Source organism: Phalacrocorax carbo, chromosome 5 (genome assembly GCF_963921805.1).
Source record: "Phalacrocorax carbo chromosome 5, bPhaCar2.1, whole genome shotgun sequence".
Classification (NCBI taxonomy): domain Eukaryota; kingdom Metazoa; phylum Chordata; class Aves; order Suliformes; family Phalacrocoracidae; genus Phalacrocorax; species Phalacrocorax carbo.
This window is the reverse complement of record NC_087517.1, coordinates 9780702-9806744: the sequence shown is the minus strand read 5'-3', so window position 1 is coordinate 9806744 and position 26043 is coordinate 9780702. Positions and strand designations below refer to the sequence as shown.

The 26043-nt window shown below is 36.7% G+C and overlaps 1 protein-coding gene across 2 annotated transcripts in view; it reads right to left on the bottom strand.

The window, feature by feature from the left end:
• Positions 1 to 26043, bottom strand: part of DPP10 (dipeptidyl peptidase like 10) — a 311266-nt gene that overhangs the window by 73844 nt on the left and 211379 nt on the right. For both annotated transcript variants that reach the window (XM_064451108.1, XM_064451109.1), the window contains exons 6-7: positions 9540 to 9592; positions 9359 to 9440 (exon numbers count right to left, since the gene is read on the bottom strand). In XM_064451108.1, coding sequence (XP_064307178.1) covers positions 9359 to 9440; positions 9540 to 9592 — 135 coding nt within the window. The remainder of the gene's footprint in view (positions 1 to 9358; positions 9441 to 9539; positions 9593 to 26043) is intronic.

Here is a 26043-nt window from a genome sequence, read left to right as displayed (position 1 = left end):
TAGGGACAGCATTCAATACAAGAAAGCCAGTTTGTCTCAAAATATCTCATTAGAATGATACAAAAGGAATGAGAAAATTCTGACTAACTCTTTTAATAGCATTTCTGTTTGGGACAGTTCAGAGTCTGTGAAGCAACACTTGAAAATGACTGTTTGCTTTCTTTCCACACAAAACTTCTCTCTTCTATTTCTGTAAATGCACTGGCACCTGCCATAAATGGTGAAGTAAAAATGTGCAGTGTTCTGCAAGATTATTTATATGACCAATACCTATTAGTCACTACTGATCAAGCCCTGCTCATATATATAACATGTTTACAAGAGCACATAAATACTATTAGCGTATTACTGCTTTACCACACCCTAGCCCCCAACTAAAGTGATAAATACTGCACAGGTTTGTTTTCCTCATAATGCTGTTTCCACCAGCTTAAAATAGATCTATTACTTTTGTGGAAACAAACCTGTATGAGTTTTAAGAGTTGGCTGATTGGTGGATCCCTCAGACTTCTTTCCTCCCTGCCAACCAATGCTTCGTTTTCTCTTACAAATCAACAGTATACCTGACTTTTTAATCCTTATTCTCCAGGGCTGTCCTGGCCTTGAAGCTGCCAGTGAATATACACTCCCCACTATTCCACTATCCCTTCCAACCCCTGAGGAGCCTACAAGAGTGCAGAACATGGCCAAACCTGTGTGGTCATAATCTCTTTTGGGTTTTTTTGTTGGTTTTTTTTTTTTTTTTTTTTCCCTCTACATCACAGCTGTCTTGCTGACAGAGATTCAACTGGCAGTCATGACATCATCATCCATGATGTATATACAGCTTCTACTATTTTTTCTTCTAAATAACTACAAGGACCATCTACTCCATCTTTACCCATATGAAACTGGTAAAATCCTGGTTGACTGACGTAAAAAGCCCATTGATCTGAACTGAGCTAGGATGTCCTTTCTTGACTACTGGAACAACTGAACTAACTTTCAAGGTCACATATCATAGGGGAAAAAGGAGGTTCAGTCACTGTCACTTGCACTGACAGAAACCTGTCTACATTTTTGCTGGACACTATGTGCCAAATGAGACAATAAAATGTTATCATAGAGCAAACAAAAGCTATCAATAGAAGCACCAGAGGACCCTTGCCACACAGCATGAGATCAGGGGGTTTTGCTGCCAATTTGGTTTTACACCATTAGGTTGTTCCCAGCTGAACTCTGTAGGCTCTAGTACTGTCACAGAGACTCAGAAGTCTTTTGCAAGTCTTCCACAAAATTTTTTAAAAAGGTAAATAAATTTTTTGTTTACCACTGGCTAAAACAACCTCTGGCTTAGAATCTGAACCACAAAGGCATTAGAAATGTCAGTTCATCAAACACTTCTGTTTTGACTTTTGGCACCTTACCATAGTGAATTTTCCCCTTCCTTTTCCCTAGGTGGTAAGGAGGTAAGAGAGAATAGAATATATCTGTTTCTCTTATCTCACAGACAGAACTGACATTTACATCACATTACCAAAAGATTAATACAAATTTACCAACCCATCCTGTGGTATACCGTATCTTTTTTTTTTTTTTTTAATATCACATATGAACTAAGTGATTATATGATCCATGGACATATATATATATGGCAAGCCTGCAATGTTTTGGGGCAGGATTCTGGAGTTATGTGAAAATACAGTCCATAATAAAGCTTGTTACCTAATGTTTCCCAATTCTGATTTAGCAAAAGGTTCAATCAGATTTTGACCTCTCTTCTCACTGACTATGTATTTAGTTTTCCTGGGTGGATATTTCTATAGAATTTTCGACTTCTAAAGTGTAATTTTCTTGTTTCTGCATTAGATAAAGCTACACAATTTTCACACAAGAAACACAGCAGTCCTATTTTATGAGCCATTGGACTTGCAGTTAATATTAGCTAACAGACAGAAGTGTGACTATTCAGATACGCTTTGTTACACATACACATGTTGAACAACATGATAGTCCAGATGAGAGGGGCGTATTTCTATCTTCATCGCTCCCTGCAGGCTGCTGCAAAGAAAAGTCCTGATGATTGCCCCTATGAAACATGTGTGTCTCTGCTTGTTTGCATGTGTCTTTGTGGGACTGTGTGTAAATCTGTACATATACATACACAAATATCTGTGTGAAAAAATAATTTGTTTTTTGGCACAATGATATGCCAAATTTCCAATGTATTTGCTTACAAGGCAGTTATTGATATGAGACTGGATAGAAGGTGCACTAGCTGTGTGCACAGTTTACATACTGATTTAAATATTAGCTGCATGCTAAAGCAGTGATAATAGAATAAGAATCAGTGAAAGGGGAGAGGAAACGTCTTTTATCTCCCCTCTCAATTTATTCACTCTAAAGCTGCTGGGATTTTTATTGTTCCACATGAAAAACAGTAGTAGAGGAATAATGCTCCCATAAAACATATGATTTTCTCTTTATTTCTTCACATATTTCAGATACAGCCAAGTAGCTACTCTTACAAAGGACTAGAAATATCGAATCCTTAATAGTTAATATTTTTAAGTTACCTTTGATACCAGGACACGTCCATTGCATTTCACTAGGCAAAAGGATGAAGCAACTTCTATGCTCAACTTAGCCTTACTTCCGTTTATAAATGTTCCTGCTCTCTACTGCTCACAAAACTGTTATTGAATATATCCAACCTTGATATGTAAAAACATATTTTTCCCAGTTTTCCAAGACTGCCTGTGCTTCCAAGCTGCAGTCTCCATTCCCATTTTCTGAGATGGATAAAATTGCTTTCATATTGAGTATCACTTCTGAAACTAGAGAACATGCATTTAGTTCTTCTCCTCCAACTTCATCTATATTTAAGTGGAGTGGGCACCTTGAAATTAGTAATTGAAAATGGAAAGTAGTTCAGTAGAATACCTTCAGAGAAACTAATAATTTATTTTTTTCTTTGAAGAATAGTTTGAATTTAATTGTTTAAATAGAAAGGCAAGAAACATTTATGGTTTACAATGCTAGTTTGAGAAATCCAGGAGGAAATTCAATGTGTAGCAGCAGCTTAGGACAAATATAATTTTATGTAAGACTTTTAGGTAACTAATTCTTATGTGAAGAAAAATATTATATTGCCCACACTCACCATGACCCTGATAAAAAGCAGTTCTTGTATCAAAAATAAAGCTGCAGAAAGCTTTTGCAAGTATGCTACCAAGTGGCTTTCATATCATTTCATAACAGGATCTGACCATTTAGCACATTTCATCTAACAAAAAGAAAACAAAAAAACCCCCAGCAAACACAACAAAAAAAACCCAAAATCAAACAAACCAGAATGCCCGGTCTTGCAAAATAATACATAGTCTAACTTTAGCTGCTGGTCAAAAGTTGCTATTAAAACAGTCTTTTTGTGTGCCTTTTTTTTTCCTGTAAAAATTTCACTTTTTGGTCCAAATCCTCAGCCTCTGACACAGTAAGATTCCCAGCTGGAATCTAGAAATATAATAAGAACATTTGGAAGAGAAAATAAGAAAGCTTTCGTAGCCTCCTTAATTTCTCATTGCCTTCAGAAAGACACAACTTCATCATTTGCTAGAATTACAGTCAAATCCCTTACAGACTCAGCTAGGTGGACAATGCCCAACCATACAGGTTCCCTTTCTTCATAGAAACATCCTCAGCAAGACAAAGGATCTCCAAGTATGCTTTGAGATACAGAGGTTCTGCAAGGAATCCCTCATACACTTTAAATAAGAAATCATACCTGAGGTCAATGTCACATTAAAATGCCCTTATTTACTTCTGGTTTTCAGAATAAATTCAAGCAAGCATCTTCCTCTCCGTTTTACTGCCATTTGCCTTATTAGCATCATGATTAAAAGGAAAGATGAAATAAAGCCTTGACTCTTCAATATGTGATTTTAAAGTTACTCATAGAAAAATACAACCAGTCAAAAGAGCAAAAGACTTTGAAAATAAAAGCAGCAGATTCAATTTATTTATTTAGGACTTACTTCATTAGCATTAATTAAGCTTCTACTTGGCTCATGAACCCTGAGAGATCTTTTCTTCTTTATTTACAAATGGAAGTGTTTCTGCCAGGAGGGGGTGCCAAGTACCCACAGCATTAATTATGCGAAAGTAAAACACATGGCAAATATTTTACAGAAAGATAAGTTACCAATTTTTATAGTAGCTGTACTTTGAACCTTGATAGAGCAAATGGTAAATGACGCTTTCAGCAACTAATGGCTGTTAGAGCATCTGTTGAGCAAGGTATGTGTCTACAATAGTCCTGCTAATTTCTCATTTACTAAAATTAGTCTAGTGCTTATCCGGGTACTTGGCAAATAACGTAACACCAAAGAATTTTGCTGCGGCAATACTTTTATTATCTAAAACAATATTTGAAAGCCATAGAGAAAAGCTAAAATTTTGAAGAGAAGGCAATGATAAGGAAATGTCATGTTAATACAACAATTCAACAGTCTGGTAGATATTTGCATTTTTGTGGGGCAACAGGTGGTGAGGGGGGGGAAGGCAAAATGAACCTCCAAACAAGACAACCAGGACAAAGGTGACTGATCACAAAAAAGAGGGGTAGAGAGTTCTTGAACTGGTACATTTATTAATAACAATTAAAGCAGATTTTGCTCTATTTTGTTTCTAGGTTTCTGTTTGTATGCTTTATTTTAGGTAGTTTTGCTATAAGGTGACGTCCTTTTCCACTGGATTTTTTTTAATTCATTCTTTTTATAAAAGCTCTAGCTTCTAAGCCCTATTATCTGTGAATACCCTGTTCCATTTTTCTGAACAAGAGGGCAATTTTCTTTTCCAATATTTAAAGTATTTTCTGAAAATTGATGATAGCTTCCTGAACCCACAATTCAGCTACAGTCAACAAATTGTTCTTTGTGTATACAGGAAAATAGGTAATGCTACGCAATGGTGACCTAAATTATGTTAAAGTATCGTAAAAGCTCATCTTGTATCCAACAATTTGATAAAGCTATGTTTTGTTGATGGCATGAAATTTTGACAAAGAAATCCATCAAGCTTCTACAACATGATATTTTTAGTATTCTGGATACCTTTACTATTTTCTTGATTTCTGCTTTGTTAAAATATGCATTTATTTATGCATAGACATTCATACATAAGTCAGTCGATCATTATTTATGCTGATCCATCCAAATATATAACTCAAGCTCCCTTCAAAAAACACTTAATATATCAAAAGAAAAATGAGCTCAGTGCAATAAATAACATAAAATACCTATTATAAATACAAAGGCAAAGGGACTTACATGGATATATGTTCATAGAATAAAGTGAAAATGAAGTATTTCATACAAAGTAAACAACAAGTTACCACCCAGGCAGAAAACACCTTTATGTAAAACTTTTAAGAAAAAGCTATGTAAAACTAACAACAACTAACCATGCATCGCTGGGAGATACTTAAAGTAATCCACCTGATGGCTAATCAGAAAAACTATCCATATCACAAGATGCACTGCAGAGAAACACTACATCTCTCATATATGTGTCACATACGAGCCAGATCCAGCACAGAAACATGAAAACCTGTTCTACAAACTACTGGAGAAGATAAGGCCAAAGAAGAGAGAACATGGGATAAAAAATGGGGTATTTCAACACCAGATGCCCTTTAAAACCCCCCCAAAGCATTCTCCTCCTCAGTAAGGCCTCCCTACCAGGTATGGGATGTCTCTTTCTCAGACATATGCAATGAGGTCTCTTAATCAAGTAAAATGGAGGCAGAAAAACGTTGATGATACCAATTAGGTATCTGGTTGTCCTAGTTCATTTCCCCTGGAAATACTTAATGCTGTGATAATGGTGGTAAAGAGATAATCCACTGATCTCTCTCAAAATTTTAATCAAATATGAGCAAATATAAGAAATATTTAGCAAATACATAAACAGCTCCCTAACTTACTAAGACACACAGAAATGGTATTTTAGACCTAGCACAGTTCTAACAGAGTTAAGAGATAGCAATTTAAAGCATGTGACCTTGAAAACAGTTCTCATAAATAACAGCTATGTGACCTTAAAATACATTAATTCATTAGATAAAAGTTTGTTCTCCCCAACGGCAAACATTTTCAATTTCACCACCAAAATGTCATGACACAAACAGCAGATGCTTCTCTGAGCTTTTCTCTTAATCTTCACAAAATCCTCCACTCTAGGTAAATAGCAAGAAACAGAAATAACTTGCAACCACCGTGGTAGCTTCAAAACAATTGTATTATGGCGCAGTCATCCGCTATCTGACATAAACCTGACTCTGCTGTTCTTCGCTAGCCACATGTGGCCTGCCATCCTGTTAGACAGCCCTAGAAATTGTTCGTAACAGTAGACAACTTAGACCCACGCATGATTTTCACAAGGATGTGAAGTATTATTGTGTGCTTGATTTCACTGTAGCCATATTCTCTCTTCTGTGCAAGAAACACTTCCTGGCTTCATACAAATTTTCCTGCTCAACCATTTAATCACTTTTTTTTTCTTCATTGACTTATATTATTTATTTGAAACTTGCCTATTCCCCCTCATTTGAAGAACTCAAATTAAGATTCCTGTGTAGGCCATATTGTTACTTAGGTTGTCTGCAGAACTAAGGATTGGAAACATGTTATTTTACACTATAGCCAATTTATTGAAAGTAGTTGATCCAAGTGCACGTGTTACCTCACATCATTTGGATTTAATCCAGGACCTTCCAAATAGTTAAAGTGTAAATTAGGAACTTTGGCCCAGCCAGGCATACCTGTGCCTTTTGTTTCACAGCTCATGCTAATTTTGCTGACCAGTCATGGCCATAGTATTGCTACTGGCCACAGGGTACATGCCACGTGTCTCTCTCTGGTCTCTCTAAACAAAATTTGTGTATATACAGTTAATTTGTTCTCCGCTTGTTCTTCAGTTGTAATGAATGGCTCTTGGACAGTATCCAAGTTAATATACCATCACCATTTTCTTTAGACTATGTATTCCAGTGCTTGTTTAATTTATTAAGAATTGTCACTGTTTCCCTTATTATATGGAAAAGACAAGTAAGTATTGTTTCAGAAGGGACTTTGGTAAACCAGTCGTAGTGTATTTGGCAACGTGGACCTGTGAGACTGCATCTTTGTTTGAACCCACACATGCGCTATCGATAGCTACTGCTGATGGATTACCATGCTTTAGACCTTTCCCTTTACGACTTCTTCTTTACCCAGTTTCACTGCTGATTGCTTCCTGTACTATCTTTATGAAAACTCACTGATAAAGTGTTTGTTCTAATGACAAATTTTATAACTGAGAACCACTATGGCAACGTGTCCTCACTCATTCATCTCTTCTCTGCTTAAGCTATTCTGCTGGAATGATCTCTACTGTCCCGTTTCTGCTAGAGACAGCTGTTCCTCTGGACGGTAGCAGCAACCATTATTCACAACAGTCTTTATTAATTCATGCTCCTTCCACGTTTCTGGCTTGCTGCTGAAGTGGGAGGGTAATGTGGCAAGGCACGTCTGTCACTTTAGAAACCTCCTTTTACCACATAAACAGCTTCAAGGGTACATCCTTCTTATTGGCAATTCTTATGGAAGTGACCTTCAGTACACTGTCATTGCAGGCTTACATCTATATGACAACACTTGGTATCATTCACAGTGCACAGAAGATTTTGTGTTTTAATCAAAGTTATTATTTCCTAATTCTGCAGACCATATGGCACCATAAAGCCCACAGCAGAGCAGATATTTTTAAAGCATGACATTAACTTTACTAGGGACATTAACAAAGATGAGTAATGTTATCCTCACTGAAGTATAAATTATGCTAACGTTTTCAAATTTGGATGATTAAAGTTGTACCTAAAATGACCAGCTATTTTGTTTCAGTTCTGAGACTTTATAGGAGTCCACCTGTGCCCATATCTGGAAATATTCATACATATTTCCAGAATGAAAATCTAGGCAAAACTGATAAAGATAGCATTATTCCGATTTATTATTTTTCTGAAGTTTATGATTGGTAAGTCTGCCCCATTCTTAAGACGCATGCAGGAAAAAAACCCCGTTGATTTCTCAGTAATTACTGCATGTAATTTTAGTTGTACTTTAGATTACAAATCAGAGGTATAGCACAGACAAATCTTATGAACTATAATTTATTTTAAAATGTTTTTTAAATTCTGCTTAGTTTTGCAAATGCATCGCTTCTCTGCTACAACCTCCATAGGTTGGTGTGATCCATAATGCTGCCTGGTAAATAACCTACATATTTGTTACCATCAATCCTGCCACTATGCTCTTATTTTTAATAAATTATTGTGGTTAATTATGAAAACATACCAAGCATGTCCCAATTACTTTTTCCTCCTGCCTCCACTTGCTTAATGCAATACATTCCAACCAGAAACATTTTTTACGTTCCCACCGCCTTGATGAATGCTATAAGCAATGGGGTATATTCTCTAGGCATTCAACTTACAGCCTCTCTTCACGAACAAGTCAGACGTGCAAAGAGGCTTCAGGATCACGCCCGCAGGCATTAATGAGCATATTAGAACACTGTAACAAGGATTATCTGGATTTCTTATTCAGAGAGTTGAAGCTTTTGTAAGTCTTTCTCTTGCCGAGAACTACCGTCACAGGGCAGTTTAAAACAGCTGCTGAACTAAATCCACAGTTTTTTTTCTTCTCATATTCAGATTGGTCATGATGATCATGGATGATTTATGTTCATAAAAAAATGGCAAAACTTTTGGTAGAAAACAATGTATAAAACATAGGTTTCCTGGTTTTATTATTACGAATTCAGTGCAGCACAACTGACCTTGGCAGTAAAATGAAAACACCACTTTTCATTGAATCCATCACATTCACTTTTGGATGTTAAGCTTTTCCTTTTGCCCACAGTTTTCACAGATCTTACACTTCAAAACTTTTCTTCACCTTCAACTTTCCATCTCTCAGAGCAGTAGCCATAAAGATGATTATTCTGAAAATTACTTGAGTGCATATGTAGATGAAGATGTGATTCCTTCCACAATTGTACAATTAAAGATGTGATTTTTTTCAAAAATTGTACAATTTGCTTATTGGGATTAGACTTGAAAAACATGTTTACATGTTTTTGATAAACTAAGTAAATAATAAATAAACAAACAGATCCCCTAAAAGCTATGACAAGACCATACTAGCATCGTGCAAAAAATATATACCAAAGCTTATCTTAAGGATTTTCTTTTTTTTTTCTTTCTTGTTATTTTAAAACCTTCGGTCTGTCTGGAGTAAATACATTATTAAACCACAGTATTTTTAATGACTGTGCTTACCAGTTGCTGTCCTTGGATGCCCCAGGCTGCATACTGTAAAACTGAGTCCTCTACTTCTGGAGGGTTTAACTCCCAAACTTCCCTTGAAAAAATGTAAACATTTTTACTTGAACACACTGGCATCACCTTATGTATAGAACTACCGACATCATCATCATATGGAAAAAACAATGTGACCTACCTTGTATGTATGTTATAAATCACATATGAAGCGGTATAAGAATAATGAAAAACCTGTGACAAAAAAAGGAAGTGTAAGAATTACAAAAATAAATACTGGATTAAATACAGACTACCATTACGATAGTCACAGTCTTTCAATCCTTGTAAACACTGATATCTTTATTGCTGAAAGATTTTACTGTATTAATTACAACCAGTAGACTTGAATGAGGGTTTGGATGCTGTATGAAGGACACACATAATCACCTATTAATTTAACCAGATGCTTAACCTGTACAACAACTGCACAGAAAAGGTCCCAATCAGAAAAAATCTACGTTCCTGTTTAACAAAAGGATTTAAAACCACCAAATCAAACAACACAAGAACATACATTAGGAAAATAAATAACTTATTCCTGTGTTTCTTCATCAAGTTATGGTAAAAATCATTGTACAGGTATCACAGTTATTTTACTTGAAATGCAGATAGATACACAGTCTTATGATATTTTTCTGACCACTTGCCATGTACAGCCTGAATGACATTCTGGGCTATTGTGAATAGAATAGATTAGAATAGATTAGAATAGATTAGAATAGAAAAACAGAAAGCTTATTACTGGGGCTCTATTTGGTGTGGTTTTCCTTAAACATGTTTCAGTCTGATTTTGATGCACTAAAAGATGGAAGATCACACATGAACAGCCATCAGAACTTGCTGCTATCGCACAGAAGATTTCAGAGGTGGTTATTTTGTCTGGAGGCCATTCAGTAACAGAAACATCTGAAACACCCTTCCACTGACTCTGTTTCCATTATTAGTTCCCTGTCAACACACCCCAAGAATTTAGCCTGTCCTAAATCCTTGCTGGCTGATGCTGCAAGAAGCCCACTAAGGTCAGTAACATTAGTAACTGTACTTTGTGCAACAGCTGAATTTCCCTTCTATAAAATTTCACTCCTAGACAACAATCACTTCCGTTGTACAAGTCTATGATGCTTAACATTGCAAGTGTTTTTTTCAGTGAGAAGAATCACACATATATTAATAAGTATGCCCCAAACTGTTCAGTTTTTTTATATTACAGCTTATGATAAAGTGTTTGGTCATGCAACATACCAGCCTCTTCTGAGATGTGCTAAGTGTGACAGAAATAGAGACAAATCATGATAATATTATGATTGCTGCAGGAGGTAGAAAGACACCAAGAAGAATATTCTAAGCAATTTGATTGATTTTTTCTAAATAGCTATCATAAACATATCAACTCCCATGTCACTATACTACATATACATATACATCTAATACACATAGTAGAAGCAGATTCCTTGCTTACATACCATAGTGTTTAAAGTTCAGTAGGGTGTCTGGGAAAAAAATAACTCGGCAATAACATGAGTGAGGGCCTATCAAGACATTCAAGTACTGCTGGTAAGACAACGAGACAAATGGTTAGCTTCAAAGCTCCTGCTTTCTTTTTTAAGTCTTATATTGCTAGAGGTGAAAGACAGCAGATCAAAGGGCCATAAATGGTTAAATCATGGTGGTTTCTGCACAGGGCGTACACTGCCAGCACTACCCAGAGGGGTACTTGCCAGTAGCTGTTAAAGTGGACAGTCTCATCCAGCCAGTTACAGGGAAGAGGAATGGGTCTCTTGCCCTTCCAGGAAAAGGGAAAAGTATATCACAGATAATGTGTGGAGGGCTGATAAGTATTTAGAATAGAAATATTTAAAAAGTAAATTATTAGACAGAATATATTTCAAAATAGGTTGCTAAACTAATAAGTCATTTTGAGAGCTTTAACAGAAAATATGCTATAACAACAAGCAGAACATTCATACTTCATGTGGAAGCTCTCCTTTTGCCTTGTGGTAAAATTTCTATCTAAATGTTCATGTAGAAGTATTAATATCTTTGTGTTTAATGTATTAATACCTTTGAAAGAGCTCCACAACCAGAGGAGACCAACATTACAATGAAGTCACTTTCAGACAGGATACCAACATTTTTCTCACATTACTCATGTTAGTTTTGTTTCTTAATAGTATGACCATGAATAAATTACAAGTAGGAAGTTTCCTAATTAATCCTGCTTTCAATAGCCACAAACTGAAACAGCATCATTATCAAAATTAAAACAAACAAAAGAGGACATAGAAAAATATTTCTTTTTCAAATCTGGCTCATATTTTAAGTGTCATATTCCTAGGAAGCTCTCACAGTTTTGTATAAAGGCTTGCCTCTGGAGATCCTTTCTAGGATCTCCACTAGTTTGGTAAAGCTTTAGCTTATGCAGAGCCATGTCAGTGGCTGGGACCACACGTCTCGTGACCCCTGATATACCACATCTGGCATCAGAAAAGAAGAGCCCAGTTGATGGCACCAAGCCTGATGTTAACCATAGGGAGTCTCTGGAACTCGCAAAATACCAGGATCAAACCATTCATGCTGCCACCAGCCATGTCCCCCCTGGAAGAGACATACATAGGCTTGGAGGATTCTGCCCTGCAACCCTTTTTTTGTGGAATGTGACTAACGAGAAAAAAAATCCGGTAATTTATGATAGAGATTGCAAAGATACAGACCGAGAGGTCACACAGGTAAAGCTTGGGCTACATTGCCCCCTCACAGTGTATTTACAGTGAAGGTTGGTCATTTTCTTCACCATTCAAATCCGAAGAGCTATCATTTCCATTCCAAAATGCCTTCTAACTGGGGTGGTATCAAAAGACTAAACTAAGGCTAATATTTGAACATGGACAGTAAATTGCTCCAGCTGACAAAAAAATGACATATTTAAGTAGTGTGAAACTGAGGCTAAGAGCGAAAGGTTGTAGTGAAAAAAAGACTCAACTTCTAGGTACAAAGAGGAGAATCGATTAATGAATATAGACACAGGAAAGGTCTCTAAGAAGTGAAGCAACGTAGGAGAGCAAAGCCTTTTAAAATATTAAATGCATTACAGTAATGTCTGCACTGTCATATCAGAGGAGGAAAATGAAGAAAGGAAAATGGCCTTGTATAATTTAATAATATAACTACACATGTTAAGATGGGACACTGTGAGGAGCATTACCTTCGTGAGTGGCATGTATGCTCTCTAGGGTTTCAGGCCTTTCTGATGAGTAACTAACTTTCCTGTTTCTGTTGTGATAATCTGGAAAATGTTCCCCACAATATTTATTTAAGAACTGTGAAAATGACATTTTAGATCAGAAAGACAGCATACCTCCCTCTCAATATAAATGATTTAATTTTTCTTTCGCCACAGAATGCAGTAAGTAAGTACTGTTGCATATCATATATTTCTTCTGAATTCAGTGTTTCACCAATTTATAAACTGAAGACAGGCTTCTATGTGATGCTGCTCAACACTGAAAAAGTTAGCTGCATTTGTGTATTAAAAAAATTACAGAACTATATTACAAAGGACCCAAACGAAAAAGGTGAAAAAAAGTATTTCAAGACAAATTGCTCTAGTCAAAACTTATTGAAATAACAATCTATTATTCAGCTAACAGCCAACAATAAAAAAACCCTACATTTATCAATCACGATCTGAACTTTTAGATGACATATTGTTCTGGGGTTTATATGTCCTTTATTTTCTGCCTTTCAAGGAATGTCTTTGTCTTTCTAAGGTTTCTACAAATGACATACTGCCACGGAACTCAATGCATAGCCCAGCAAGATGCAGGAAAACGATGTGCAATATACACTAAGCCAAATACCCTCCACTAATTCTGTAATATACTCCAGGAAATATTCAGTTCGCTGTCCTTGGGTAATTTGGAAAACATCCCTCAGCAGAACAGTGTTTGTGCTAAATAGCTGCCAAGAAAATCTCACTAGCAGTATTTCTACAAGGTGATGAAGGTCCTCAGTTCCAGGGAACTGGAAGAGAGCTGATGACATTAGAGCCACACAGCACTATAATCACAAAATGCTTGGGCATGCCAAACACCTTGACGCATCCTTCATCCATTTCCTATATTATAAACCCATTTTATTCTTTCACATGTTATTTATTGAGAGCAATAATGATGCCTCCTTGCTAGCACAGCTTTTTGCAAGGTAGTGAACCGACAGTCCTATATTTTCGTTTTTCCTCATGCAAACATCCATACTCTGAACTTGTCTCTGTGGTTCTCAGTGCTGCTAGACTCTTTAATTTCTCCTTTCAGATTCCAATGAGACTTCTCACAGGGCATAACAGCACTCAGTCTGAGCAAGAACGATAAAGTGACAGGATATAAAATACAGTGAAAATTTTAGCATCTGCAGTAATACTTTTGGTTATCTAATGTTTACCAGCAGAATGGGGTATACATCTCACACACAGTATTCCTACATTAGATATCTATTTGTATTGTACCTAGCAAATAACAAAGAGGCTATTTAAAAGCCATGCCCTTCCTATTAGTTAAAAAAAATGCAGCAGAGTATCATGAAATAACTGGCATTGCAGAATATGCCATCACACCCATCTCACTTATCTCAAAACACATACATTGACTTGGAAAGAGAGGCAGTTTCTCAGATAAGGATCAAAACTGCACAGCTTGTTATGATTTATCAGTGAGGTATCAGATCTTTTATGGGTTAATTTATACTTCTGATCACATGGAAAACAAAATCTAGTATTTTAAGTGACTACTAGTCTGAATGAAAAGTTATTATATTATTATTATAAGAATTAAAGGAATTAATCAGAATTACAAACAGATGATCAACTTCAGCTGTGGCAAGTGTTAAGTGCTGCAATATATGGATGCCTCCAACACAGTATTACTCATAAAAAGAGAAAGATCAAGAAACTCCTTTTATTGCTTCACAGGCACAAGTCAGTTATTAGGCAGTTCAAAGCTAAGAAAACCCGACCTGGAAAAGCTTTGTGTGCCTGAAAGCTTTTCTATTTTTTCCAGCTACATCAGCTGGTCTAATAAAACATATATTACCTCTTCCCAAAAATCTTGTCTCAATTGTCTCTTCAGGCCATCACACCTATAACAACATTACTGAGAAACAAACATTCCTGAGACCAGCTGAAAAAAAAAGGTCTACTTAAAACTAAAAATGATCCTTCCTAATTAATAACTTGTGTTACAGTACAGTTCACAAAATGCATGAGAGCCAAGAAATCACGCGAGGGGACACACTGAAGTGGGGAAATAAAGTGAAATACATCTTGCCAAGGACACTCACTTCTTCATTCATCCATGGCCCTTCTGACTTTTTAAGATCTTTCATAATACATTAGTGAAACGGTTTGGCATGTTTTTGAACTGCTTCAGTGGGTCCCAGACACAGGAACTACTGGCTGTTGTACACAGCTTGAGGAACAGCAACATGAGTAGGATTTTGCCTTCATCCTCTGTTCTACAATTGAATTAAGCATTTGAAGAATTACTGAAAAATCTACTTATGCTCAAAACCAATCCAAAAGACTGTGCCATGGTAAAGCAATTACAAGGCCAAGATTAAAGTTAACCAAGCATTCAGCCACCATTCATGCATGGAAGTATTCCCACACCGAAACTGATTCACAGATCCAAGATCAAACCTTCAATAAACCTTCACTAAAGACTCAAAAAAATCAATTTAGACAAAGAAATGCAGACACATATTGCTTCCTCTTTTGCCTTTGGGATAAAAGTGTCTTGGAAGAAAAATGGAGCTTGCAGAATATGCCATGAAGTACAAATAATAAGCAAGTACCAGACGCAGAGTGGAGAGAACATGAGGGGAACATAACAAAATATAGATGCACAGGATGGTTACTGAGACCTCTTAAAGGGATTACTGAAATTAATGCACTATGCTTGCAACAGCTGCATCAAAAGCAAGTGACATAGCAGACAATATGAAACTGTGTTGATGACTTCGGGCAAGTCTACCCCACAGATGCACACGACCCATCTAACCCCACATGATTTAACCCCAGTTAACTGGGAGTGCAATGAAGCGCAACGCTGAGCTAGTTGTGCACGAGCTCGCGATACAGGGCTTTGGCATGGCTTCTCAAGCATGACGCTGCATTGATCCAGCCACAGCACTTTCACACAGCAATTAGTACCTACACACAGTGCGACAACATACAAATTAAGACTAAAAGGAGGTTGGATGGTCCTATAACATATTCTGTTGTAGGGTAGAGATCTGACTTCTATTACTTCGTTTTCAGCCAGCATGAAATGAGCCAGCCAAAACTAATAATTGTAATATGTATTTTCAGTAAGTTGCGTTACTATATATTTAAATTCATTCTCTACACAAAATCACAGCCTATACAAATTACACAAAATTATATAAAGTCTATACATATTAGCTATATAAATTATGCAAATTATTGTCTAAATTATTTCTCCTCTAGGTAGTGACATTTCACTCTCAGTTTTGCTCAGTGTACATTGGTGTAATTCATATTTCCAGCGATGAAAATGAGAAAAGACTTTGAGCAGGTCACTAATATTATATATGTACTCTTTATTCCGCTACACATTTGGAGAACGCCAAATCATTTGTGGCCAGGTTTCATCCTTTGTGGCAGACTGCTGAAAGCAAATGAATTACAGTGGGAAGGTGTTAGTCTTTGCCTTATGCCATCAGGATCCCAAGCAGCAACTTCTTGCTCTTCAAAAAAATGGATCAATATTCACATAACAAACTTCTGTTCCTCATTTCCCTTCCATGAGCTTTAAGACATGTGACTTTGCTAGTGCAGACAGAATGGGATCAGTATCTAATGTGCTGAGCCAGAACTTTCACAAAACAATAAAAATGATTTTTCTTTTCTTCTCTTTGTATTACAAGATGTGCGACACCCCTGTTAGAAAACCTGTGATGGAATTAATAAGATGAAATTAGTAGCAGCATGACTACTGCCAAAGGCAAAGTACAGCTGCTGGATGAATCCTCCATCCATTTTGTAATTTATGTGCTCAATAAATTAATAATGTTAATGTTATCAATAACATTATTAGGTGAAAACCATCTTCCTTTAGAACTCCATTATCAGTCACTTCAAATGTTCCCTACGTGCCTGTCCAGTCTGACTGTGTTCTCCAGCATAGGAACTGATTCTAAAGGGGATTAAACAACTAAATATGGCATGGTCATGTTTGCATTTCATGTAATTGGCTGCTTGAGTACATAAAAAGTGAAGAGAGCGCTGCAGTATCAACTTCTGAGCTGCAGACATGTGAAACCACTACATAACACATACTACAAAAGAAGAGTTTGAATAAAACATGCACTATATCAATAAGGGACTGACACTGTGTATTTATGAAAATAATATTGGTTAAAGATTGGTATTCTGTTGATTTCATGCCATAGCAACAAATACAGTGAAGCCTCAGACTGTGTATTGATATCAAAGCCCAACTCACTTAGGAGTATACTCCAGAAGTGGTTCACACCATGCTTCAGAAAAGTGGTACCTTTTGTTCTTTGGAGGTGCAGTTTGGCTGTTATTTGCCTGGTCCTGGATTCAGCAAGAATTTAATCACATGAGTTAATGACTGATTTCATATAGATTATATCTGGGGTAGAGAGAGGCACAGGATTTAACTTCTTCACGAATTGTGGAGGATACTGCAACCCAGCAAATCTTTCCAGTTTATCTTACCTTTAAACTGCAGTTAATGATACATTAATTCATTGTTCATACTGCTAGAAAGGACTGCTATGATCATCGTGCCTGACCTCCCACATCTGAAACAAAGTTTGTGGGACTTCTCATTTTGAATAGTATGATACACAGACAGAGAGTCCCAATGTGTTCTTCAGTGGGTTTCAGAGTAAACTCTGAGAAACAACCAAGCAAAGAGTCTAAAATAACGAGACAATGAATTTCCACACATTTTTGAATACTATTGTTTCTACCCAGTTCTGGAAGCAAAAAGCTAGATATAAATTTTGCCAGTACTGATGTCTAAAAGTCTATATATTTTTCTATAGTTGGAATATCTTGTTTCTGAAAGCTTTGTATCTAATTGCAAGGAGTTAACCTAAGATAGCTTGATGCATTTGCAGCACTGAAGTTAAATGACAAGGTTATAACTTTGCAAAGTATCATATTTATTTATTTCAATCAACATCAACGACTTGTCATGATTAATAAGAACCACTGCATATCATTGGTAATAATTTATGGTTAGCATTAATACTTTGGGGTATGAAATATTGCCAGCCATAACAACTATATGCTGCCAAACCAAAATAAATATAAAGGCAAGACATTTCTAGACACGTAATTTATCTATAAGAAAAAAGGCTGCCAAGGAAGCCTAAACAAAAAAGCACCTCTAGAAAATCAGCTAAAGCTTCAACTGCCCCACATATAATTTTTCAATAAGATTAATTATCTCAAGAAAAAGACATCTACTGCAGAATGTTAATTCACAATCAATTAAACTCAGTCCATCTAACCACCAGTAATGTGATACAAACCACAGTTCAGAATAACTGCATAAACTTCTTTTTCTTCTCCTACACCAAGAGCTGAGATAGACCACCCTATATTTGGATATGCAAATCAATCATTTTGAATATATAATAACTTCAGATGGGTGAATTATTCAAAAAAGAATGTTCTGCATTGCTACTTCTGAAAGCCTCATATATCACTGTCATTTGAAATTCTATTAGTTACACTATCACGCAAAGTATGTTTCTTGCATCTTGCACGAAATGACTCACGACAAAAATTTATATGAATTTTTTCTGGCTTATTCACCTTCAGCATTAAAAACCAGGTATGACTTTGCTGAAATCATTGTTACATGATGGAAAAGCTGCTAAGCCTCAAGCATAATGTGTGCATTTTGTTATATTGATACACATGCACATGCCCATCATTCTCAAGTGTATGCTCACACTCATATTCAGTATGACTTAAATTTTGACTTTACAAATATTTTGGGATTTATAGAAACTTGTCTTTTCATGAACTGATTTTCAGGTAGCTTCACAATGTACAAGCATATTTTGATCTGGACTAGTGTTAGGGGAAAAGGAAGGTGCCAGTTCTGACAAAACAACCAGTACTTTATCTCCATAGAAATATGAGGCTGGTGAGGGTGCTTGCTTCTGGTCATTGCAGCTGAGGATACTAAATCTGTCTTAGAAAAATATGTATTTAAGGACCTTAATACTGCCTGATACTTTAAACAGTCTGATCACTGTACAGGGTCCTTCCAGTATAACCCGAATCCTGTATGAGAGGCATCCTTTATGGTAAAATTGGACTGAGTATCTCCACACATATTGAAAACTGTTAATTGAAACCAAAATATGTTCTAAATCATTGACTCTTGAAGACAGAGCTGCATCAGAGTGTTTTGTGATGGTTTAACTTAGTTGGCTTTTTGGGATACTGTGGAAGAAAGAATTAAGCCAAGACTTGGTTTTCTTCTCAGTTTTTCCAAGGTAATATGTTCCTCACGTATTGTATCTATTCAAACAGATTGCTGAAGAGAAAATTGGCAAATGCAGGAAAACTACCATCTTGTTTTGAAGAGGCACACTTCTCCATGTGGTGATACTTACAAAAACGTGCATAAGCCGATTCAAGTGAAAGAGTATGTGCAAAGAAATGGGTAAAAAAAAGTTGTTGAGAAAATATTTTCAAAAATCACATTCCATATAAGATAAAATGCCCAGGTTCTGAGCACAAAACTGAACATGCCCTGAAATGATGAGGATACAAGAGAAAACCAAGGCATACCAATGGGGCAATTTTGAAGCAAAGGCTACAGTCTCAATATCTTTTTCTTCTCCAGAGAATCTGACTCACTCCAGCAGCAGTAGGAAAGCAGATACTGGATGCTCCTCTGCTGTTTGCTTACAAATGACATGAGGAGATGAAAAGACCCTGTGGAGCTGAAGAAAGGACAAAGAATGAGACAAATGGCCTGTGGGTTTGAAGAAACACAAAAGGAAAATGGAAAAGGAAACTGGCCTAGGGTAAGCAGATGGGTAAACCAGCAAACATGCAAGGATGGAAGAAGGAAGACAAAATGACAGGGCTACAAATATCAGGATGAAAAAAAAGAGAAATTATAAAAAGACAGTAGAAGTTCAGAACAAAACAGAACTGAGTCCCTTAAAAGGCTGAAGAGAATCAGATCGAAAAAGAACAGGCAGCAGGGAGGGAAAGCAGTAAGCAGATCTACAGTGTATGGGCATGGTGGCTGGGAAACACAGGCTCTTGGGACTGATGAAGGAAACTTATGCAGAGGAGACTCGCATTTAGAGCCTTCCTCTTTTGGAGGCTAAAAGAGGTGAGTGAAAAAGGCAAATGGTTTTCTCAGGAATCTAACAGTTCAGTACTTAAACACATGAACTTCCTGCTTTTCACGGCCTTGCTTAGCATCATCACTAATTGCTTAGCATGGATATGCCACATGGAAAAGCAGGAATGCAGTGGCTGTTTCACATGTGATAAGTCCTCTTCTCTTCAAGTACCCCAGAGTGATACCAACAACCTTTAATGGTACCTCCGGGTGCTAGACTCTCCAGTGAGTTTTTGTACATTACTGGTTGTTCTTTTTTCATTAGTATTCAATTACTTATTTAGTATTTTTATTATTTTTCCTCAATTTTTGTGACAAAATCACTGTCTGTCTGCCTTGAATTTGATTATTTATCTGTCTGTAGGTTAAGCTGTGAACAGGTTTTCCAACTACTTTTGAAATCCATGATGTTAAGCGCTCTTGTACTGCAATCAAACCTTTATGACTTAGGCAGCCAGCATGGCCAGGACTCCATCCCTCCAAACCATTCTCTGGAAACCCTGTTTAAACTCTTCAAATGATTTAAACACTGCAGTTTAGATTTCTCCCCTTCTTACATCAGTTCTGCACTGGAGTGAGAACTCCAGTATCTTCAATAAACTATACTATGTTCACACAGCATGAAAAGAAAATCTTGTCCATAGGAGTAAGTTCCACAAGTATCACTACAGCTAAATTTCATCTTTAGTTTTAAACTTCCTTTTTGGTCATGCCCTATTCATCTCCCCTACCTCTATGATTTCTTTGGTGCTGCTGGTCCTGCCAGCTGGCTTATATTGTTCCCCTTCTGTTCCACTACCCTGTTACAAAACTGAGCAAAGTATCCCCTCTATATGCAGTTTCCAACGATTGAGCTCACAGCTAGTTATCCACTCCAGCACTTCCCATTAGCAAGCCATGATGCTCCTTGTAGTGAGCTAGGCCTACCTGCACTAATTTTCTCATATTGTACCATATTTCTGTATTAGTCTCTGTTGTGGCCATTTTATGATATTATAGTTCCTTTGAGAGAGGTAACATGAAGTAGACTCTTGTAGCAAATAAAAGACCTCTTCATGATAAAGCGATTAAAAGGTCATGATAAGAGAGTTATTCATTTAGTACAAGGGACTACTTCATGGTGATCTCAAAGAAGCTGTAACAAAGTGATGAATACCTCACACCAAACTCGTCTCTCCAGGAAACATCTAATCTGGTACTATATTTGCAGACAATAAATAGAATTAAAAAGGTTAAATTTGTGCAGGTGGTTGACTGCCTTCACTGAAACATTAATTTATTGGCTAAGACCCCAGGCTAACAACCTTTCAAGCTCAAATACCCAAAAAGATTTGTCCTTACTTAAAAAGAACACAAAAATTGGACAATAAAGGGCACATCTTAATATTCCTCTAAAAAGTGGACCCGACCATTTGATCTGTTAGGTCTGTCACACTATCAGTGTTCCTCAGAGCACGAGACTGAAGCTTGGTTTAAAGCATGATGTGCAACAAAGACAACTTTGCAAAGATGTGCTTAAAACATTTCTCTGGGACAGTTACATAAAGGTCTAGTCTTTGCCACCTACTTCAAGGTATTTTAACTCCATCTGTGGATGTATTTTAAAAGATCTTTCATTCTATCTGTACTAAAGTAATTGCTAACTCTAGTTTTGCAGGAATTCACTTATTCAACACTCCTCCTTCCAACACTGTTGAGAGATGCAAATGCCAGCAGATTTATCTGCTTTCCTGACTGACCTGTTGGCCTAGTCAGAGAAGAGGCAGCCAATTTTCCTTTGATCAAGGAGCCAGGAATGCAGCCAATGTGTCTTCTGAGAAAGATTGGATGGGTTCCTCATGCATAATGTGGATGGGAGATACCCCTGCCATACAATGAGCTACAGGAAGAGAATTGTAGACAGGACAGTTAAAACGTTTGAAAGACACACAAGACCTTTTTGTCTTTGGGCATTTGCTCTGGAACAAAATTTTCCATTACAGGATTATGTGTTACTTCTTAAAAGCCAAAGTAGTGCCAACCATTTCCATTTATATCCACTTGCACAGCAGATTCAATTATGCCATTGCAATGATGTTTCTAGTAAAAGGAAGCTCTCTGCCTTAGCATTTTTTAAGCAATGACCTGGGTCAGGCTGACCCTTTTCCTTTAGGCTAAGTAAATCTATATTACTAGAAGGACACAGGCTTTCCATGAAGGTTACTTGTCCCTGTTTCAAGGAAGAAGTAGCAAATTCCAGATGCTAATGATAAAGGAGCTAGCTTGATACTTCACTGCCTTATTTCTCTAGGTCTTTTGTTCTTTGGGGAAGTGATTGGTAGAGCGGTGGTGGTGGTGGGTGCTTTCTGTTGTTGCTGTTGGTTGGCTGGTCTTGCGTTTTTTAATCTATTTTCATCCTTCTCCTTTGTAGAATGTTCTTAGCACATCTTTTGTTCTATTTTAAAAATAATTAACTACATCTTTTGTTCTCGATGTTAAATATCTCCGAGATCTATTTTCTGCTCTGATTGTACAGTCACAGAACACATCAGACCACTTATTGAACTCCATCAGATATTAACTCTTGTAAAGGAATGGCAAAACAGCTTTTTTTTTTTTTTTTTTTTTTTTTTTTTTTTTCAGTACTCTCACATGAGATCACCATTAATGGTGTACATAGCAATGGCCACTGAGAAGCTGTTTCTTCCAGGATCTCTGAAGCAAAATTTCTTCATTACTGTCACACACCTTCCCTCCTTTACCTCCATGTAACACTGCTTTAGTTACCCTTGTGTTAACATATCTGATGAAACGCAGTACAGTTTGCTTCCTCTTTGACACTGCTTTTGCTAAGACATTGAAAAGGGCACTGGCAACTATGCCATTCATCATCTTCACCTACCGCCTTCTCAAAGCAGAGAAAGGCAACCTCAACTTCAAGAATGAATTGAGCACAACAGAAAAACTGTCTATATTTTATTCATCTAAGTTGGTTGGTCCAGAACATACCAGAAGTATGGGTCACAGACATTTCTGCATAACTGATAGTACAGATGATATTGCTTGTATTAATATAGCTCCCCTGAGAATTAATTTTGTTGTGATGGTAGACCTTTCCTCCCTGTTTTTCAACATTTTAGAATTTTGTTCATCATATTTATTGATTTCCCCATCTATCAACTCACTAGTTTCCCTATTTCCATCCAGAGACATCAGTTCCAAGTATTTCATTACAGCCCTGTTCTGACAATCTGTGCAAACAAGATTTATGAGGTAGTGCATCATGCTTACGAACTGACTGCATTTCACAATTTCACAGTGGTTGCTAGGCACGTGAACAGCAAACAGTGCTGGTTTCAAGCTTTGTAGGACACCTTTAACTATGAGATGCAATCTCAGGTTGCTATCTCAAGTACAAAGCTGCACCACTGAATACACTTTAAAAACATTTTTCTAATAATCTCAGAGTAAAAGCTGCAGTAAGTGCACTCCAAATCTTTCACATCAGTCATCAGAAACAAGTATCAATAACACTGAGTATTTTTTCATACATAGATTAAACACTTCCATGATCCAGCTTCACTACACCAAGATAAGGACTCAGCTGGAGTTGCTCTTTTAACACTGTTAAATGGGCCACAAGTCAGTTTTCAAAAACTTCTGAAAGGCCACTTGCACATCTTCTGAGCTTCTATTCTGACCCCAAAACATTTGTAAGAAAGCTAGTGATTTCAGCTAAATAAAAAAACATATAAAGAAACAATCTTTCTATGATTTATTACACAGAACACTCTTTTTGCAATGCTCTTCTGGTAAGCACATTTACATTCAAATGTATTTACCATTGCATATACAGAGTTGAACATGACTATGAATGTGATCTTCAGAAGGACTTTTTTTCTTTTGTGGCCCTCTGTGGTAGTGACCAAAACTATTGTATTTAAAAAGCTCTGCCTATGAACTTAATGTAGGAACCGTGAGTTTTGTATGAAACCTATATAAACAGAAATATGAAATTGTACATAAACACTCTGCCAGCCCCATAATAATTAGAAAAGAAATATAGTTCAAGAAACAAGTAAAGGTTGTGGTGGGGTTTGCTATAGCAAAGATTAACAAGCTTAAAAGCCTCTGTGAGGACTGAATTCAATTACGTTCATGAAATGCAACATCAATGTTTCAGATACATGCTGAAGCCAATAATCTAGATTCAGATGGTGGCAGATCACCTGAGGAAAAAATGATGAAAGGAAAAGAGTCTTGACAGAAGAAATCCTCTCTTCGGGAAGCCTGTCCTCACTTTAGGCCTTTCAAATCTAGACATTGATAAAAAGAGTTTACTGCCTGATCCTGTTAGCCACTCCCCCCTGCAATGTGAATGTATCTGAAAAGAGATGGCTACAGGAAACATACCTCTGATGAAAATCTTTTTATTGATCTCTGTAAGCTTTGGTTAGTTCATTAATGTGTATTCTGGATTTGTATCCAGAAACAAGTAAGTAGTAAATTTAAATATGCACTACTATGAAGTTGACATATATGCTCACAGTAGTTCACCCATATATCTATATATATATATCTGTGTGTGTATATATGTGTGCGTGTGTGTATATATATATTAAGTGACAACTGGAGGTTTTCAGCTATTTGCACAATGAAACCCTAAAGAGTTATTTGTTCATGGAGATGAACTAAGTAGACAGCAATCCTTGGGGATAGGCTATAACTTCAACAGATTATTCTATGTTGGAGCTCTCTTGCAGGGACAATTATACCACCAGAGTTCTCTCATGGTCATATTTGACATAATTTTCGATGCTTCTTCTGCATAAAACATATCTGGAGAATAGATTTCTAAACTTGCTAAAGATTAGATGCATTTAGGCATCAGAAGAAGTCAATGATATGTCAATAAGTCAATGAGATGCATACCTCTAGTAAGATTCTTAAAGATCATCTTTGCTGACTACCTGCACCTTTAGGCATGAAAATACCTCCATAAATCTCATAGATAAGCCCTTGGAAATTGTTACCCTTACCCTTCCCACACGTGCTAAAGCCACCATAATCAAAACATAAAGGAATCCAAGTCATTTCACATCAAGTACCTGCTGTAAAGTGCTTATATTCCTCTCACATCCTCAAGTGGAGCAAATTCTATAATATAACCACTTATTTGACATTTCATTCATCTTCCTTGTAATTCAGTGGGCAGAATTAAATGATTAAACCTAAAGTGATTATGTACATAATGAGTAAAAACAGATCAATCCTTTTTTTAATTTCAGTAGTGGGGGTTATAAAAATGTTTAAGCAGCTTTAATATGAGGAACTACCTAGTAAAATTCACATTTGTGTCCTTTTAAAAATAATAATGGGACTTTAATCAAATTAAGCTTCTTAGATTTCCAAGTAAGCAGTGGCTATTTTCTTATAATCCACTGGCCAGATTTTCAGTTGCTGTACTGTTTTCTAACTCTCTGGACTCTGCTGAGGTATGTCCATTCTGAACATCTATATCCTCTTTAAAATGTCGTTTATTGTCATAAGAGAGGCACAATAGGCCACATACTCAAGAGGGGGAACAGCCATTTCTATTTGTATCTTCCTACCTGTATCTTGACCATCAAGTTCCCTAAAAGCTCCTCTTCCCTTAGAGAAATTTGTCACAAATTTAGCAAAGTCGTTACAGAATCTCTGTTGCTAATAACGGTGCAACAGTTTGAATGACTCTTACTTAACTCACTTCAATTATACATTCAATATGGAAGCTGAGATTAAAAAAAATACTGGAACATACATGATGATCCAGGCTTCTTTCAAAGGTAAGAACCATGTGTCAGATTAATACAATCAGCGAAGCTTTGTACATGGCGAGGAGGGATAGGCTTCATAGTAAATCCACCCTCTCGCAGGGTGCAGAGTTATTCTCCATGTGGTTCTGTGGCCTGAGACTGAGCAAGTTCAGCGCTTTCTCGAAGTCTGGATCTTCTCTGAGTTCAGTAAAAAAATTTCATGGTCCTCTGTGGTACGGAGCACAGCTAGCCTCACGAACACAAACAGCCATTTCAGGTATCTCTTTCACATGCAGACCTCAGCTTGCCATTAAGCAAATGTTTCATAAGAATCTGTAGAATGACCTTACCACCCACCATTTCCATTCCAGCTGATATTAAATGAGCACAGACATGTATGGATTACTTGTGAATGCTTTGGGAATGACATTAAATGTGACCCTAA